This window comes from Mirounga angustirostris, unplaced genomic scaffold (assembly GCF_029215605.1).
Source record: "Mirounga angustirostris isolate CCGP_5_RB_7025 unplaced genomic scaffold, mMirAng1.0.hap1 SCAF_3, whole genome shotgun sequence".
In the NCBI taxonomy this organism is placed as follows: domain Eukaryota; kingdom Metazoa; phylum Chordata; class Mammalia; order Carnivora; family Phocidae; genus Mirounga; species Mirounga angustirostris.
This window is the reverse complement of record NW_026991711.1, coordinates 60028154-60047188: the sequence shown is the minus strand read 5'-3', so window position 1 is coordinate 60047188 and position 19035 is coordinate 60028154. Positions and strand designations below refer to the sequence as shown.

The window sequence follows — 19035 nt, the reverse complement described above, 5'->3', positions numbered from 1 at the left end:
CTGGCATCCTATACTCTGGCTAACCTGAACTCCTTAGAGCTTCCTATACAGGATGAACTTTCCCATATATCCTTGCCTCTGTTATGCTGCTACTCTGACTTATCCTTCAGGGCTCCACTTAGAGGTCATTTCACCCAGGAGAGCAACACCATAGCCAACTACATGCACTCCCCACCGGCGAGGTTATAAACCGGTCCTGTGCATCCCCAGAAAACCAGGAGTTCACTTCTGTTACTTTCTGCTGTCATTGCCCTATTTGCATTTGTCCCCTATAGACTCAAAGCTTACTGAGGGAAAGGATAATGTCTTATTTATAATTAGTTTAACTCTAGTGCTCAACATATGCTTCTTAGTAGACACTCAATAAACACTTCTTGACTCAATGAAGGTATAGGCTTTATGTAATTTTACAATGAGAAATCTGAGGTAGAAAGCAGTCGAGGAACTTAACTGAAGTTACATACTTAGTTCAAAGAAGAGCTGAGACCAAAGCCCAAGCCTCATGATCCCTGGCCTTGTGGGAGATAGGCCACTGTATTCCACTGGTTAGAACTTCTAAGACTGAACAGTCCAATGCAATAGAGGACTAGCACTGATGAGTGGAAGCAAGTCTGAATGACAGCTTCCCTTCCGACTGGCATAGAACAAGCCTTCCATTCAGTGGGGCAGGTGCCCAGCCTTTCCAGCAGCCATAAGCTTGATTTAAAAGGCCACATACTCTACCTTTTTCCTCTGTCACATGTCGAAGTAACTTCTCAAGATCAGGAAGTTTCAGCAACAAGATGCAATTTGGAAACATGTCATCCACCACAACTTGCTCTAGGGGCTGGAACTTTCCCTGAAAGAAGACTTCAGTCAGAATGCAAGCACTCCAGTCAGCAAACTCATACATTATAAAAAAGAAAAAGATACATCATCTCATAGCTGGATCTTTAAACTAAGTTCAAAGCCACTTGTCTCACCTAAGGAACCTCTCAACTGGGATAGGCTCCAGAACTGACTCTCAGCTCCCTCTAGGAAGCTCTTGAAAGCACTGGGGTTCCAAACAGTGTACCACCCATATCAAAAGTACAGTCACGGGTGCGGGGGGAGTTCTGGAAGAGCGCTAGAAGCCATAGAAGCTTGTGGAGATGGTAGAGATTGCATTGGGCTGGTCCAACCCATTCAGTGTGTGGGAAAGGATATAAAGCTGACGTCACAGAGCAGGAGTCCTGACCATCACTTAGGAATAAGCCCAGATCACACACAGAGCAAACAGCTTCCCTCCCTATCCTTACCCCAGGGCTGAAGGAAGAAATACTACAGCAAGGAGAAAATTACCAAAATGAATCTGCTCCTGCCAGAGCTGTCTGACAATGCTTCCAAATGTAGACCATGATAAAATAAAAGATAGCCAGAGGGATAAGTACAAGGAAGCTGCACACATATTAAATCAGGCTCATCTACAGAGGTGTGTAAGGCCTGGAAACCAATGGGCCAGAATTCAGAACACAGGAATTCAGAACATTCTTCTTCTCAATCAGGTTATTTTTACTTAATTGTGCAGGAGCATGGAGGGGTGAATTCTGTCTAAATGATTAGTTCCCTGACTTGGGGATACGGACTTTATAAAAAATGTATGGTTCTGCCCATGTCCCACTTCTAGCTCACTCTGCTTTTCTGTTTTAGCAACAACTCCACGAAGACAAAGAAACCATCTGATCAGTTTTCTTTCTGCAAATGCAGTTTTATTTGGTTTGAAGGGTGAAATCTCACTCATTCAGTAGCATGTGTGAAAGCTCGTCATACTTTGTTAAGTCAACAAATGGTAAGAAATGCCTCAATTTCAATGCTGTCTTTTTCCTTCAGATAGTAAGAATAATCCACAGATTTTCCAAATCTTCTTGTCTTTAGATATCTACCTTAATCTATATTCTATCATGGTCAACAAATATTTTAAATATTTAGCAATTTAAAACAATACTCTAATTATATACAATGGACTGCCACACAGTTATAATAATTTCATAATTAACTAATATTTCATTCTCACTTTCTTTACCATATATACCCAAAAAGGAAATGCAATAAGCAACTTGCTTTGAATATAAAGTTAGTAACAGTTGGGATAGCTAGAAAGAATTTTTCTGAGATTAAAAAAGACTAGGTCAACCTTTCGAAAGTGCATACCAATATTCTTTAACTCAGTAGGAAAAGATCATGTGTAAAATGCAGGGAAGGAAATACCTAAATGTCATGAGTTATTTTATAGGGCACTTCAAGTATTTGAGAAGAAAAAGTAAGATGGTTTACAATTAAAGCCAACCACCACTTCGAGCAGGATTTCTGCTTCATTCTGTATCTGTCGACCTGAACCAGCCCTCAGGACTCCCAGAGGGCCAGGGTGAGGGTTAATTTGCCACAGTCATGGTCTCAGTGGGACACAGGGAAACAACCCACAACATGGGGGGAGGGGCTTTAAATGTGCATCATTACGGGAGCTAAGGCCGGTTGGTGACTTTCTCTCTGTTAATGTATCCTAGAAAACTAATGGAGCCAACTGAAGTATTCAACTGAATACTACCAGATCCTTGCTTCTGGTGGTGACCAGCCCACCTCCATTCATTAGAGACGAAGACTTACTGGCCTCGCCGCTCATACACCTTAAATACACTGGCTCCATGGTAGCTTCCAGATAATGAGCACCATGAATGAAGTAAGGAGTAAAACTTCACCAATCCACACTAACAGACAGAGGATATAGGAAAGGAGGGAAATAAAAGAAGCTAAGCTGCATCCGGAGAGAGCATGACTTAAAGTTTGAAGTCTGTTTTATTGCTTTTGGTTTTTACAGCAAATTAAACTGAGGCACCCACTGTATGGAAGTTTTGGAAATTTGGTCTAAGGACTAAATAAGATGAGCCCATAAACATTTAAACTATAAGCAAACAGCGTACGAAAACCCAGATTCTTCTAAGCAGTTTAAATAACACTGATTCCTCAAAATTGTTAATTTGCAGATTTTCAAACGGTGGTTGGTAGATGCCTGGGAGTCTCCAACACCCTTTCAGGGGGTCCAGAGCTTAAAACTATTTTCACAACAATGCTAAGATGCGATCTGCATTTTCACTGTGCTGACATTTGCACGGCCAAGGTGGGGAGAACTGCAGGCTCCTTAGCACCAGTCACGGCCACGGCACCGACCTGTCCTACAGCTACTGTGCTCTTCACTGCCATGCAGGGCAGTTAAAAAAACAAAACAAAAGCCATGTCACTTAAGGATATCCTTCATCAAGAAGTAAAAGCAATTACTGTTAGTTAAACCCTGACCCTGAGTGCAAATCTTTTAAAGATTCCGTGTGTTAAAAGGGATGCTAAAGCCCTTCTGCCGCTACCCAGGCGCAGTGATTACCACAAGGAAAAGTGCCTGCGTCACTGAGTCAAGAGCAGAAATAACTACTTTTTTGTGGGATACCATTTTTAACCGAAAAAAACATTACAGACTAGGGCTGTTCAGACTTGGGTATTTGGCAGAATATAAAAGAAGTGAACCTGTGACTTCAAGGAAAAGACTGAAAGTACTTGCAGCCAATGATACAATTTTAACTTCCAAGCAAAAATTAGAATTGTAGAAAAGTTGTATCGGCTGCTATGAGAGCTTCCCAAAATATAGTTTTCTGATGAGGTCAGTGGTGATATTAACAAAGGAGAGGGAGAGACAGAGAGAGAGAGAGAGAGAAATGAGGTGTGTCAACATTTGGAAGATCTGCAGAAATCAGTGAAACAATATTTTCCAAATGACCAATGCATGATATTACAAAGTCATACACGGGTAAAAAAATCCATTCTCAATGCAAGACAGACCAATGGATTTTCATGTAAACAGAGCACGGGAAATTCATTGACACGGTTTCAGATTCCACACTGCAATGAACTTTTAAGAAATCACTACCCCTTGTTGATTTTTAGAGTAGTATCAAAGAAGAATATCCGCAATTATCTGAAAGAGTTATTATACTATTCCTCCCTTTTCTGACTACAAATCTGTGTGAGGCTGCGTATTCTTCATCTACTTCCACGGAAACAATACATGGAAACAGACTGAATGCAGAACCAGATATGAGAATCTAGATGTCTTCGATTCAGCCAGACATTAACAAGATTTGCCAAAATGGAAAACAGTGCCATGCTCTTCACTGAATTTTGTTGTGTGTTTCATTGAAAACATGTTATTTATGTTAACATGTAATGGGCTCGTTATTTTTATTTCAAAATAAATTAACAAAACTATTTTTAAGTTTCTCGGTTTTAATTTCTAATGTAGTAAATATTGATAGATAAAACCCACAGGAACAAAAAGATTTTGGGGATCCTTAAACATTTTCAGGATTGTAAAGGTATCTTGAAACCAAAATGTTTTAGAACCTCTGGCTGAAACGATTACTGTTAATGAAATCTGTCTTTATACTGGAAGGGTAAATTTCATCTAACTGGGATTCCTTAAGTCTCAAGTACAGCTTCCCCATGAATGAGCTTTTACTAGGCACACCCCAGTTTACCTATTTAATAGTCTCACAGAAAGAAGAAAATAAGTCTTTCCTTTCTTAAGGCCCGAGGTCAGTTTCAGTTTCTTAACATTTGTATTGTATTTTCAAAACCAATGAGTACTTAGTGATAAAATTTTCATAATTAGGCTTTTTCTCAAACAAGTAAGGCACGTGGCATGGAGGCCTAGGCCATTCTCAGAAGTCACAGGTAAACTAGTCAGAGATGAGTGCTGGTTCTCAGGTCTGTGTCGGTCCTCTAATCCATCCCAGCACATGTTCTAGACCAAATCTACCAACCTGAATCAAATTAAATTACATCTGAATTGTGGGGAATCTACATTTGGGTCATTAAAAGGAGAGAGAGAAGATCAAGCAAAAAGCTATCTATTCTGTTCCCTCACTGTTAAAGTCCCAAACAGGGAAACTCACCTCTTTATCAGCCTTTCTGAGGTAGTGGAGAAGCAGAAATAGAGGGTCCATGGGTGTGGCAAAGTGGAGAAGACCTCCTACAGATTAAAAAGAGAACAAAAGGAATTAAATGTCTTGGAAAGACAACTTATTTCATCTTAATCCCAATGTGGAAACCATTCCTTGAAAAATACATGTGAAATTCCAAATTCAGAAGCTCTTCTTACATAGGCACAAGATTTACATGACGCTTTCGAAAGGCAGAATGTGCTATAGTAAGTGTAGTCACCATCTGTCACCAAACAACATTATTACAATCTTATTGACTGTATTCCCTATGCTGTACTTTTCATTTCTGTGACTTATTTATTTTACAACTGGAAGTCTGTACCTTTCAATCTCCTTTATCTATTTCAGCCACTCCCCAACCCACCTTCCCTCTGGCAATCACCAGTTTGCCCTCTGTATTTAAGAGTCCATTTTTTGGGGTGGGGGGGGTGGGGCACCTGCGTGGCTCAGTCGGTTAGGCATCTGCCTTTAGCTCAGGTCATGATCAGGGGGGCCTGGGATTGAGCCCTATGTTGGGCTCCCTGGGGGGCCTGGGATTGAGCCCTATGTTGGGCTCCCTGCTCAGTGGGGAGTCTCTGTGTCCCTATCGCCAACTTGTGCTCTCTCTCAAATAAATAAAAAAAATCTTAAAAAAAATTGAGTGTTGGGCGCCTGGGTGGCTCAGTTGGTTAAGCGACTGCCTTCGGCTCAGGTCAGGATCCTGGAGTCCCAGGATCGAGTCCCGCATCGGGCTCCTTGCTCAGCAGGGAGTCTGCTTCTCCCTCTGACCCTCCCCCCTCTCATGCTCTCTCTATCTCATTCTCTCTCAAATAAATAAATAAAATCTTTAAAAAAAAATTGAGTGTTTTTTTGTTTGTTTCTTTTGTGTTGTTTGGTTTCCTAAATTCCATTTATGAGTGAAATCATATGGTATTTGTTTTTCTGTCTGACTTATTTCATTTAGCATTATACCCTTTAGGTCCATTCACGTTGTCACAAATGGCCAGATCCCATTCTTTTTTTTATGGCTGAATAGTATTCCATTGTGTGTGTGTGTGTGTGTGTATATATACATGCAAGGGAAACAAAAGCAAGGGAAACAAAAGCAAAAGCATAAATGAACCCTATTGGAACTACACCAAAAAAAAAGGATTTGCACAGTGAAAGAAACCATCAACCAAATGAAAAAGCAACTATTGAATGGAAAAAGATATTTGCAAATGATATAGCCAATAAAGGGTTAATACCCAAAATACATAAAGAACTTACACAACTCAACACCAGAAAAACAAATAATTTGATTAAAAAATGGGCAGAAGACCTGAATAGACATTTTTCCAGAGAAGACATACAGATGGCCAACAGACCCATGGAAAGATGTTCAACGTCACTCATCATCAGGGAAATGCAAATCAAAACCACAATGAGATATCACCTCACACCTGTCAGGATGGCTAAAATCCAAAATACAAGAAATAACAAGTGTTGACAAGGATGTAGAGGAAAAGGAACACTTGTGCACTATTGGCAGGAATGCAAATTGGTTCAGCCACTGTGGAAAACAGTATGGAGGTTCCTCAAGAAAGTAAAAATAGAAATACCATATGATCCATTAATTCCACTACTGGGTATTTACCCAAAGAAAATGAAAACACTAATTCAAAAAGATATATGCACCCTGATGTTTATTGCAGCATTATTTACAATAGCCAAGGGATGGAAACAATCTGTGTACTGAAGGATGAATGAATAAAGAAGATATGAAATATTTAGAAATCATTTTTTTTATTATGCTTTGTTAGTCACGGTACAGTACTTCATTAGTTTTTGATGTAGTGTTCCATGATTCATTATTTGCGTGTAACACCCCGTGCTCATTGTAATACGTGCCCTCCTTAATACCCATCACCAGGCTAACCCATCTCGCCATCCCCTCCCCTCTAAAACCCTCAGTTTGTTTCCCGGAGTCCATAAAAATCATTTTTAACAGAGGTCCTCCCACCACCCCCCAAAAAGGCAAGAGATGGGGGAAATATTGACAGAATGTGAACCAGACAAACATCAGGAGAACTGTATGTATAAGTTTATCTATAAAGCTGCAGTAAAATGTAATTTCCTATGCACTTGAGGATGAAGCTATGGGCAAGCAATATTATTCTCTCCAAACATAACTCTTTCTATAATCTGTGGGTTCACAGCTTAGAATTGCCAATGATTCAAAACTCAGAAGGTGGTTCCCCACCTGAGACCCTACCTTATCCAGACCTTACCTTATCCTCCTACTCCCTAAGGAAAAGGCAAGAGGAAAGAAGTCTAACAAGACTGAGCATAAGGAACAGGAAACTCTGTAGTAAGATTAATGGTACATCCAGGCTAAAAGGAAAAAAGGCAAATCAAACAAACTAGCCTATTTATTCCCCACTATTCTTTCCTCTATCACAGCCCCTCCAATCATCCCCGACTCCTTCTTCCATGGAGGTGAACCAGAAGAGATATTTCATCAAATGGAACAATAAACAATTTCTTTATCTTCATACTTATTTTGGTTTCAGGAGACATATGTACTTACTTTTATTCCCTAAAAGAGCAACCTACCTATACAGCCAAGAAATTCTAACCTTAAATTATATATATGATTTCATTTTATAGTAAGTAAAAAAAAAATTAAGAAAGTAATTTTGTAGTTGATTATTTTTTTAAAAGTAGAAGAGAAACTTATGAGAACAACCTATCAGAATCTCTAAGCTCATTTTATAGGAGGCATCCATGATAGAAATTAGGAACAGGTTTCTAGGTCTGAAAACAATATCCTGGTGGCTATTCTTAAAAGCAGCTCTTTCTTCAAGGCTAAGTTTAAAAAGAAGACAATGATGAAAAAAGCAGGCACCTTTGCTATGAACGTAAAACCACTTGAATAAATAAGGTCTATTAAAAAGAAAAAAAAAAGCAGGTACCAACTCAGACAGTCCAGGAGAGGTGATCAATCACTGCCTCCCAATATTTCCCAGTTTCATCTGGATATTACTGTGTCTATCTAGCTAAACCAGTTGCAAGTGTATTACGTTAGAAGTTAGAACTCTCATATATTGCCAAATGAATAAGCATAGCAGCGACAATAAAAGGCAATACACATACTTTCCACCTGCCAGACTATATACACAGTCTGCCGTTGCATTTTGGCAACTGAAAGCCATTTCAAGTATTCTCATGCACATAGGTATATGAAATTTATCACCAGCAATAAACTCTTGTTCTGGAATGTCTTAGAAGAAAAACAAACTGGCCTTTCTACATTGGCACTAAGTGGAGACATACACAGTCAACAGAAAGCAGAGGGCTTACAAAGAAATAGAAAATACTCTCTGGAAACAATGAGAAAATAGGCAGAGGGAATGCAGAATGCCTCAACTATCCCTGACTCCCCCTCACCTCCCCGACTCCTTGAACCATTAGAACATGCAGTATCCTTTTTCCTTCTGAGTCAACACTGCCCCCAAATTAGAGGAACATTAAAAGAACCAGAACTCTGGTGTTGGGTGTGTGTGTTGGGGGGGTTTAGAGGTGGGGGCAGTAGTAATTTATATGACAACACATTAAAAAATCTTTGTTATATTCTATTTTATTTTAGAAGCATATCCATTTGCCAAGAGATAAGATGTTAAACCTTGAAGATCCTCAAAAGTGTCTAACAGAAGAACAAAGAGTCCCCAGTCCATATAATGTATGTTCCCGTGTTAGAAAGATCACCTAATTTCTGACTAAGGGCGCATCTGTGTTTTAGGAGACCAAGTGGAGTTACTAGCTTAAATTTTCCTACTATCTAAGATACGTAGATATTGATTTAAACTTGCTCAAACTATCCTTCCTTTCCCCTTGATTAAACCCTACTCTGATGCCAAGGAAGGCTAAGACACAGACCAGACTCCAAACTGGGCAGACAGGCCTGCACCCCTATGCATGAAGGATGGAAAAGCTAGAGTATGTGTTTAGTTAACGGAAATATATACACTAGTCACTTACCTGATTGGACTGATTGATTTATAAACCAAGAACGGTATTTTTCCTTGAAAATTTTTATTTCAAACAGCTGCTGTAGACACATATTGAACAAGTAAATGGTTCCTTCCCCTGTTAAGACAAATCTGTTTTTTATTTTTAAGTTTTCACACACACACACACACACACACATACACACACACAAAATCAAAAGACTGTCCAATAGTTCTGAGGAATGTTCCTAATATGGACATAAACATACATAGATATATTCTATACAAACTGACTCCCAGGAAAGTTCACAGCTATTATATACAGATGCTTGTTTTCCAGCTCTATAATCCTCACTGAACTTAAACCAATAAATAAAAGAAAGTGCAAATCATTCATCTTAACTGCTACAAAGCCTCTCATTGAATCCTCCATTAGATCTCAAGGGGAAACCCATTCTTAAACTACCCAAACCTAATGCTTCAATCAGCTGGCATGTGGCTCCCTGTCACCAGAGGGCCCAAGAGAGGGACAGGGCCTGAGGGCCAGCTCTAAGTGAGAAAGACAAGGGCCCTTCGAGGCATGAAATTTTTTTCTAACCACAGCACTATCAAGGACCCTGAGTTTGAATCTAGTGTACCACATGCTGTGCATGTGCCCTCAGGGAAGTTATGTAAACCTTTCTGTGCCTCTGTTTCCATATCTGTAAAATGGGAGCAATAGGGAACCTACCTCACAGGTTTTTGTAAGGATCAGAAAGGCAGAACACATGTAAAGTTCCTAAAACAGTCCTCGGCTCATAGTAAATGCTCAGCAAATGTTAGCCTTTATTTTTCCACAGTCAATGTGGTAAATGCAAACATTTGCTCCTCTGTTGTTTATGGACATTTAGATAAAACAGAAATTGTACAAGAAGCCTGACTTTTTGTGTACCTTTACTTTCATTAAATGCTTTACAACCTTTACTGCTACCTAAAACTTCTCTTGAAAAAATTTGCTTGCCTCAATTTAGTCTTAACATAAAATTAGAAGTTCCAGATAATATGAATTTTCAATTCAAATTCAATTCCATTTTGAGGAAAAGGAAACTGGAAGAAGCCAGGAATTTTTGCCTTTCTTTTGGCTTCTATTTATGCCTGTCCATTAACAACGATAACAAGGCTCTACGCATGGACTTTCCCTTGTTTTTACTCTTCAATATTGTACCCACCAGCACAATGCTCTAATTTGCTAAGTATCAAATGTCTACTCAAAACCTTATAAAATTAATAACAACCCTCTAACAGAAATCTTGTGAAATAAATTAACAAAAAAATAATCTCACATAGAGATAAATATCAATATTACTATGTATTTATGGTATATTTTAATATTTTTGCCTAAAATTAGAAAACAAAATGCACTGAATATAAAGTTATAATGAAATTAGTTGTAATAAAATATGTATCTCTGTATAAAATGCTTTTAATATAAAAAAAAATCACCTCTTGACTAGGAACAAATATACTGCCTTTTCAGAAGAAAATAAGGAAAGTACCACTAAATATGAAAACACTCAAAATCTTGGCATGTCAAGTAAAAACTTTGTTTTTTCTTTTTTACTCTGGCTGTTTATTTTACTTTACAACATAAAATGAATATAAGTGGACGCTAATGTTGGATAACTACTCTAAGAAGAGTTGGCTTAAGAAAGCTAAAGAAAATCAGTCTGTTTTCAGAGAGAAGCCAAACACACCACTTTCTGTCTTGCATGCATTTCTGATGAGTGAACAGTTCTACGGATTTAAATTAGAAGAACAAATAAACAATGTTTAGGTCAAGGTTGCTTTTGTCACCCAGTAATGCCATCTTACCTTTAAAAGCTATTAAGGAAGAACAAACGTACAAAGGTAAATAAGTATATACACTTTTTGGCAGCAATGTTTAAAAAACATTAAAGTTACTGTTATCGGAAGAGAAGGGGGGAGGAAAGCTTACCTGAACATGGATTAACCAATTTTACAAACATAAGCCCACTTTTCATCTTCTTTGAAGCATCTTTTAAATATTCTGAAAAGAAACGATAAGTTTGTAAAATTAAAAGACATTTGCTTTGTTGCTCACCTTATTTACTTTATTCTTTTTTTCCTTCTGTTTCTATGATTTTTCTTTGTAAACTCTCTGACTCCAATTTGGTTGTACCCTCTGCATCATACTTAAAAAGGCCTTCTCTTCCTCAAGCCTGTATGAATCACCTATATTTTCTCCAAATAATGTTGTATCTCTATTCTATCTAAAATATAGTTGGATATAAGATATGGAGAGGAGATCCAACTTTTTTTTTCAATGAATTGTCCAGTTGTACCAACGCTATCTTCTGAATAACCCATGATTGAAATAATTCCTTTATGCTAAATGTTTAAACTACATTTATAAGTCTGCCTATGGAAATTCTAATTTGGTCTACTAATCTGTGTCTATATTAGCAATACTACTTCAATATTTTGATTACTATAGCTTTAAAATACATTTTAATATCTATTGAAGTAAGTTCTCTCATTATGTTTCCTCTACAGTATTTTACTGTCAAAGTTTTAATGGTGTAGATGAAAACTCAAAGACCATGACCATTTTATTTATAACATCTTCCATACATTTTGAATGCACATTCATAGAACTCATTTAGAGACTCTCTCTCCAAAAGGAACAAAGGGGCTCTCCTAATCTGGCAGAGCAACTACCAAAGAGCAAATCAGAGAGCTTTGGGGTAAGGAGTGGCACTTTATTGTTTTTATTTTCTGGGTCCCCCCCTCCCTTCACCCCACTTCAGATCTTCATAAACTTAAATACAGCAAGCATGATTAGAAATCGCCTTACTCGTAAATGGTTAAAATACAACTTTCTTCTTAAAATAAGAGGAATATTAAATATATAAAAGAAAAAATAAACCCTAATTTTGAGATTTCTACTTGTAACTAAATGGAGTAACAAGAACTTTATTTATCCTCCCACCTAAAACCACCAAACCAACAACTACAAAACATATGAAACAATCATGTTCAAGACCCTGGGCGCTGAGCCATGTGGGACAGTGATCCCTGCAAGATGGGCAACAGTGGAGGTGAACCCTATGAATCCTCTGCTTACTGCCATGAGAGAGTTTCCATCTGCAGTGCAGGATGGAAAGCCCCAGGGGAAGGCTGGCCGACTCCCTGTGTTGAAGACGTGGAGCTGAGGGTTCTAGAGGCACCATGGCTACGGTTCACTGGGTGGCGTACAGAAAAGGAGAGAACTACAAAGAAAGGAAACTTTCTTTGTTGTGCAAAGGATACTGCTTGAGTATCCAACCGAGTACTGATCAGTGCATGCAGATGATGAAGCTACCTGAGGGCCAGGAGGATAGAGGGGAGAGTACCTCACGTTCACGCAGGGCTCGGAACTCCAGACAGACTGGAAAGCCTCTCAATTCAGAGGATTCAAAAGGGGGCCTTGCCTCAGCAGCAGGGAACAAAGAGCCCTAGCCTGAATGCTGCTGTGGTACCAACAAACTAATTTTAAAGAGCAAGACCTAAAAGGATCAAACTGTTTCTGAGTACCCTCACTGTGCCCCAGAATGAAGCTCAAGATTATTTATAGGAATACAAAAATATATTAATCGGCCAAAAAAGGTAAAATTCACAATGTCTGGCATCTAATCGAATATTACTGGGCATTCAAAGAAGCAGAAAAATTGGCCCATAATGAGAAAAATGAAGAACCCAATTATTGAGGGACGGGTCCTGATATGAGACACAGATGTTAGAATGAACAGGCAGGGGCATAAGAACGGTATTCCTCATGCACAAAAAATTAAGTAGAGACATAGAAGTTTTCTTAAAAGACCCAAATTGAAATGAAAAATACACTGGATGGGATTAATGGCGGAAGAAAAGATTAATGAACTGAAGACATAGCAATAGAAACTATATGAAATGAAAACACAGAGAAAAAAGAATGAAAAATAGACATTAGTGAACTATGGGATAACTTCAAGCATCCTAGTAATACATGTGTCACTGGAATTCTGAAAGAGAGGATGTGGGAATGGAAAAAATATTTGAAGAAATTATGGCTAAATATTTTCAAATCTGATGAAAACAATAAACCTACACATCCAAGAAGTTCAATTAAGCCAAAGTACAGGAAATAGGAATAAACTATACATCATAATCAATAGTTCAAAGCCAATAATAAAGAGCAGATCTTAAAAGCAGACAAATTTAAAGAAGACACATTATGTACAGAGGAACAAAACTAAAAATGACAGCAAATTTCTTCATTGGAAACAATGCAAGCCAGAACACATCTGTAAAGTACTGAAAGAAAACACGATGATCCCAAAGAAATTACCCTTGAAAAAATGAAAGTGATAAATACACTTTTTCAGACATTCAGGAGCTGAGAGCAATAACCACCAACAGACCCACACTACCAGGAATGCTAAAGGAAGTCCTGGCAGAAGGAATAGGATACCAGATGAAAATATCAATCTAAACAAAGAAATGAGGAGCGCTGGTAATGGTGACTACAGGGGTAAATCAATAAGAATTTTTCTCTATTACTTAAATCTCTTTAAAGATCACTGACTAAACAAAAACAAGTTAGTGTGGAGTTTACAACATACATATAAATAAAATATATGACAACGACAGCATGAAGTCTAGGACAGGGGAAAGGAAAGCATACTACTGTATGTTTCATCCTATTGTGAGTTTCTTCTGCCATATGTGGAATGCCTGAAGTAGATGGGATCAATATACGTGTGCAATAAACCCCGAAGTGACCACTAAAATTAACAAAAAATGCTGTCACTAATAAGACAACATAGGAGATGAAATAGAACCATAAAAAAATACTCAATACAAAAAAAAAAAAAGGCAGAAGGGGAATAAAAGAAGTTATAAAGGACAGATGAGACAAAGAGAAAACAAACAGCAAGATGACAGACTCAAACCTAACCCTATCAATAATCACATGCAATGTAAATGTGCACCCTAATTCAGAGGCAGAAATTTTCAGATTGGTTAAAAAGGTAAAGTAATAGGGGCGCCTGGGTGGCTCAGTTGGTTAAGCGACTGCCTTCGGCTCAGGTCATGATCCTGGAGTCCCGGGATCGAGTCCCGCATCGGGCTCCCTGCTCGGCGGGGAGTCTGCTTCTCCCTCTGACCCTCCTCCCTCTCATGCTCTCTGTCTCTCATTCTCTCTCTCTCAAATAAATAAATAAAATCTTTAAAAAAAAAAAGTAAAGTAATACTATATGCTGCCTATAGAAACACACTTGAAAGATGCAAGTAGATTAAAAGGAAGGAAGAAGATATATCACCCTTTTCATGCTAACACTAATTAAAAGAAAGATGGAATGGCTCTGTTAATAAGACATAGAACACTGCCAGTAATAAAGAAGGTCATCTCATTGACTGACTTATTGCACTTAGCATTATACCCTCTAGCTCCATCCATGTTGCTGCAAATGGTGATTTCATTCTTCTTTATGGCTGAGTAATATTCCATTGTATATTCATATACCACCTCTTCTTTATCCATTCAGCTTCCTACATCTTGGCTATTGTAAATGATGCTGCAATAAACACAGGGGTGCATGTATCTTTTCAAATTAGTGTTTTCCTTTCTTTGAGTAAATACCCTGTAGTGGAGTTACTGGATCATATGGTAATTCTAGTTTTAATTTTTTTGAGGAGCCTCCATACTGTTTTCCATATGATTTCACTCACATTTGGAATTTAAGAAACAAAACAAATGAATAAAGAAAAAAGAAACAAACAATAAAACAGACTCTTAACTATAGAGAACTGGTGGTTGCCCCAGGGGAAGGTGGGTAGGGGGATGGGTGAAACAGGTGAAGGGGATTAAGAGTACACTCATTGTGAATGGATAAAGAAGATGTGGTATATATATACAATGGAATATTATGCATCCATCAAAAGGAATGAAGTCTTGCCATTTGCAACGACGTGGTTGGAACTGGAGGGTATTATGTTGAGCGAAATAAGTCAATCAGAGAAAGACATGTATCATATGACCTCACTGATATGAGGAATTCTTAATCTCAGGAAACAAACTGAGGGTTGCTGGAGTGGGGGGTGGGGTGGGAGGGATGGGATGGTGGGGTGATAGACACTGGGAGGGTATGTGCTATGGTGAGCGCTGTGAATTGTGCAAGACTGTTGAATCACAGACCTGTACCTCTGAAACAAATAATGCAATATATGTTAAGAAAAAAAAAAAAAGATAGCAGGAGGGGAAGAATGAAGGGGGGAAATCGGAGGGGGAGACGAACCATGAGAGACGATGGACTCTGAGAAACAAACTGAGGGTTCTAGAGGGGAAGGGGGTGGGTGGATGGGTTAGCCTGGTGATGGGTATTAAAGAGGGCATGTTCTGCATGGAGCACTGGGTGTTATGCACAAACAATGAATCATGGAACACTACATCAAAAACTAATGATGTAATGTATGGTGATTAACATAACAATAAAAAATTTTAAAAAAAGAGTACACTCATCGTGATGAGTACTGAGTAATGTGTGGGATTGTGGAATCATTGTATTGTATACCTGAAACTAATATATGTATGTTAATTATACTGGAATTAAAAAAATAAGTAAAAAAATTTTTTTTAAAAAGGCCATGTGATTTCATAATGATAAAAGGATCAAGAGGAAATAATCCTAAATGTTTATGCTCACAAATACAGAGCTTCAGAATGCACTAGGTAAAAGCTCATAGAGAACACTCTGCCCCATTTCCAACCCCTGGAAACCACTAATCTGTTCTCCATCTCTATAGTTTTGTGATTTTGAGAATGTTATATAAATGGAACCATACAGATTTAATTTTAAGAATCTTTTAAGACTTTCCTTTCTGCAACTTATAAAAATGTGAAGGATAAAGTTTAGCACTGTTAAAAACTTTTCCACAAAACTAAAACAAGCTGTGGTTTTTTCCCTCCTTCACCCTGCCGTTTCTCACTATTCCAGCATCACTGTCTCCATTATGTCAAGGAACAGAAAAGGGGACCTCTGTCTTTAGCAATACACCCGTGATTTTACTTCAGTACTGTAGTAAACCTTTCAACTTTAACTTGGTGAATCATTATTGGTTTTTTGTTTCCTTTTTTTCAATAGAAAGTTCTGGTTCTAGTGATTCTTGCCAGCTCTCCTTCAGCCTTCCCATTCTTCCAGCGCTTAATTAAAATTTATAAACACCAAAAGTCTAATATATATATATTTAACAACTATACAAGGGAAGCAGTGTTTCCATTTTTCTCAGAAAGAGCACTAAATCCAGAGGATTAGCTATAACCTAAAATGTCAAACTGTAAGAACTTTGGAATTACTAAGTACAAATAAATACTGAAATTAATGTGTTCTGCTGCAAATGCCAGGGTTCTCTGAAATATACTTTGAGATGTATTAGTGTAGATAATGCTGAAATGTCTATGTAGTAGGTGAAAAAAGTCCTCTTTTCTCAGTTGTGTCAATAAAATAACCTGCTGTTGGACTGAATCTTTCAACACAGAATTCCAAGTGAGATGCTATCCTCAGGTTGTTTTACCTCATTAACGATAGAATGGATTTTAAAATTAATCTCTCCTGCCTACTTCACTCATTCATTTATTAACTATTGATTAGCAAAGCAGACCCAATCGGCTCCCATGAGGAGCTTTTGGATGTGCCCTGGAAGAGACAGATAATGAGTCAAACAATCATACAAATGTAGACTCCAAATGTAACAGCTGCTAAGAAGAAGAAATACATGGAATTTGAGACCTTAAGATAGAGGATACTACATAGATGAGTAGGTCTGAGAAGGCTTCTTGTACCTCCCATTAAGTTCTTTGCTTTGATGCCTAAGAAGTCAAAGGAATTATGCATTCACTTCACCAGTGAAATCTTCAGTAGGCTCCTGGGCCAAACTTAAGCCACAGAAGCGTTTTGTTTGATGTGCACGTTTGAAAAAATTTGCATTTAGGTGCCAATATTTGGAAATCGGGTGGTTTTTACATAAAGTGAAGACTTCAAATATGTTTTCCCTAGATACGAAAAAAAATTACTAGGCAAAGATTTTGCCTTGCACAATCAAACCTGGCAACAACAAATGAACTTTGTCAAACTCCAACTACCACTTTCTAGTTCCCCTTAGTCCTCTGTACCATCTTGTATACCCACCTCATGGCCAGATGATTATCAGATGCCATGTATGTCTTCACTAAACCGCATTCTTGTCTGCTAGAATCTATGTACCCACAGCACCAAGTATCAGGTGCTGAATAAGCATTACCATTTAGTAATAAAACACCCTCTTATGGAATCATTTTTTTAATTACCAATCTTTATTTCGTTACCAATTTTCTGTTCCCAGCTCATGTACTATCCTAGGCACTAAGGATACAGCTGTGAATAAAACAAAGCCCCCTGCTCTCAGAGCAAGACTGCATTCATAACGTCTCTTTATCTGTCCCACCTCCACCCTCCACCCCCCACCCCCCACCCCCATCTACTTCTCCAGCCCACTTTATCAATGCCCATGCTCCACCGTCCCCTCTCAATCAACCAGTCTTACAGGGCAGGGAATAGGGCCCAGATCTACCAGATCCCGGAGGCCCTGGGTCCAGAACAGAAAATGCATTCCACAAAGGTGAGCCACTTACAAAATTTAAAATTTGCTAGGAGCCACATTAAAAATAGGTAAAGTAAGTGTTGATAATATATTTTACTTAACCCAATATATCTAAAGTATTTTCATTTCAACATGTAAAGAAAATTTCATATGAACTGTGTTAGCATAATGTTACCTGGGGATTTTTTATAGATGCCCTCTATCAGATTGAGAAAGTTCCTTACTCCTAATTTTTGGACTGTTTTTTAGGATGATATAGTGCCATATTTTCTCAAATGCTGTTTCTGTGGCTATTAAAATGGTTATGTGGTTTGGTGCTTTTATTTTATTAAAATGGTATATTATATTGATTGATTTTGGTATGTTGAACCAATATTGCATTCCTAGGATAAATCCCACTTGGTCACGGTATGTAATACATACTCTTTACATACTTCTGGATTTGGTTTGCTAGTTGTTGAGGACTTTTGCATCTATGTTCATAAGGGATATTGATCTGTACTTTTCCTATGCCTTTGCCTGGTTGTATGAAAGTAATACTGGCCTCATAGAATGAGTTGGGAAACGTTCTCTCTCTTTCCCTTTTTGGGGAAAACTTTGTAAAGGATTCATATTCATATGTTCAATGTTTAGTGGAATTTACCAGTGAAGCTATGTAGGATTGGGCTTTTTTTCTGTGGGAAGCTTTTAACTTAATTTCTTTACGCGCTATAGGTCCATTCAGATTGTCTATTTCTTCCTGAGTTGGTTTTGGTGATTTATGCCATTCTAGGGCTTTGTCCATTTCATCTATGTTATCTATTTCCTTGGCATACAGTTGTTCGTAGTGTCCCCCACGATCCTTTCTAATTTCTGTAAGGTCAGTAGTAATGTCCCCTCTTTCATTCCTGATTTTAGTAATTTGAAACTTTTTTTTTCCTTGGTCATTTTAACTAAGGATTTGGTAATTTTGTTGATCTTTTCAAAAGGACCAACTGTGGTTTCAAAGATTTTTTTCTCTCTGTTGTTTTTCTATTCTCTACTTTATTTCTGCTCTGATCTTCATTCCCTTCCTTTCTATTTGCTTTGGGTTTGGTTTGTTCTCCTTTTTCTAGTTTCTTAAACTGGAAGTTTAGATTATTTGAGACCTTTCTCCTTTTTAGGCATATACAACTACATATTTTGCTCTGAACACTGGTTTACCTGCATCCTTTATGTTTTTTATATATTTTGTATCATTTTCATTCATTGCATTCATTTGATCCATTGGTTATTTTAAGAGTGTATCATTTAATTTCCACATATTTGTGAATTTCCCAAATCTCCTTCTGTTACTGCTTTCTATTTTCATTTCAGTGTTTTTGGAGAGCATATATTGTATAATTTCAATCCTTTTAAACATAATAAGTTTTGTTTTATGGCCTGTGATA

The 19035-nt window shown here is 37.8% G+C and overlaps 1 protein-coding gene across 5 annotated transcripts in view; it reads right to left on the bottom strand.

Moving 5' to 3' along the window:
- RNASEH2B (ribonuclease H2 subunit B) overlaps positions 1–19035 on the bottom strand; it is an 84779-nt gene that overhangs the window by 50715 nt on the left and 15029 nt on the right. For all 5 annotated transcript variants that reach the window (XM_045869390.3, XM_045869388.3, XM_045869387.3 and 2 more), the window contains 4 exons: positions 10947–11018; positions 9003–9110; positions 4956–5032; positions 724–838 (listed from right to left, as the gene is read on the bottom strand). In XM_045869390.3, coding sequence (XP_045725346.1) covers positions 724–838; positions 4956–5032; positions 9003–9110; positions 10947–11018 — 372 coding nt within the window. The remainder of the gene's footprint in view (positions 1–723; positions 839–4955; positions 5033–9002; positions 9111–10946; positions 11019–19035) is intronic.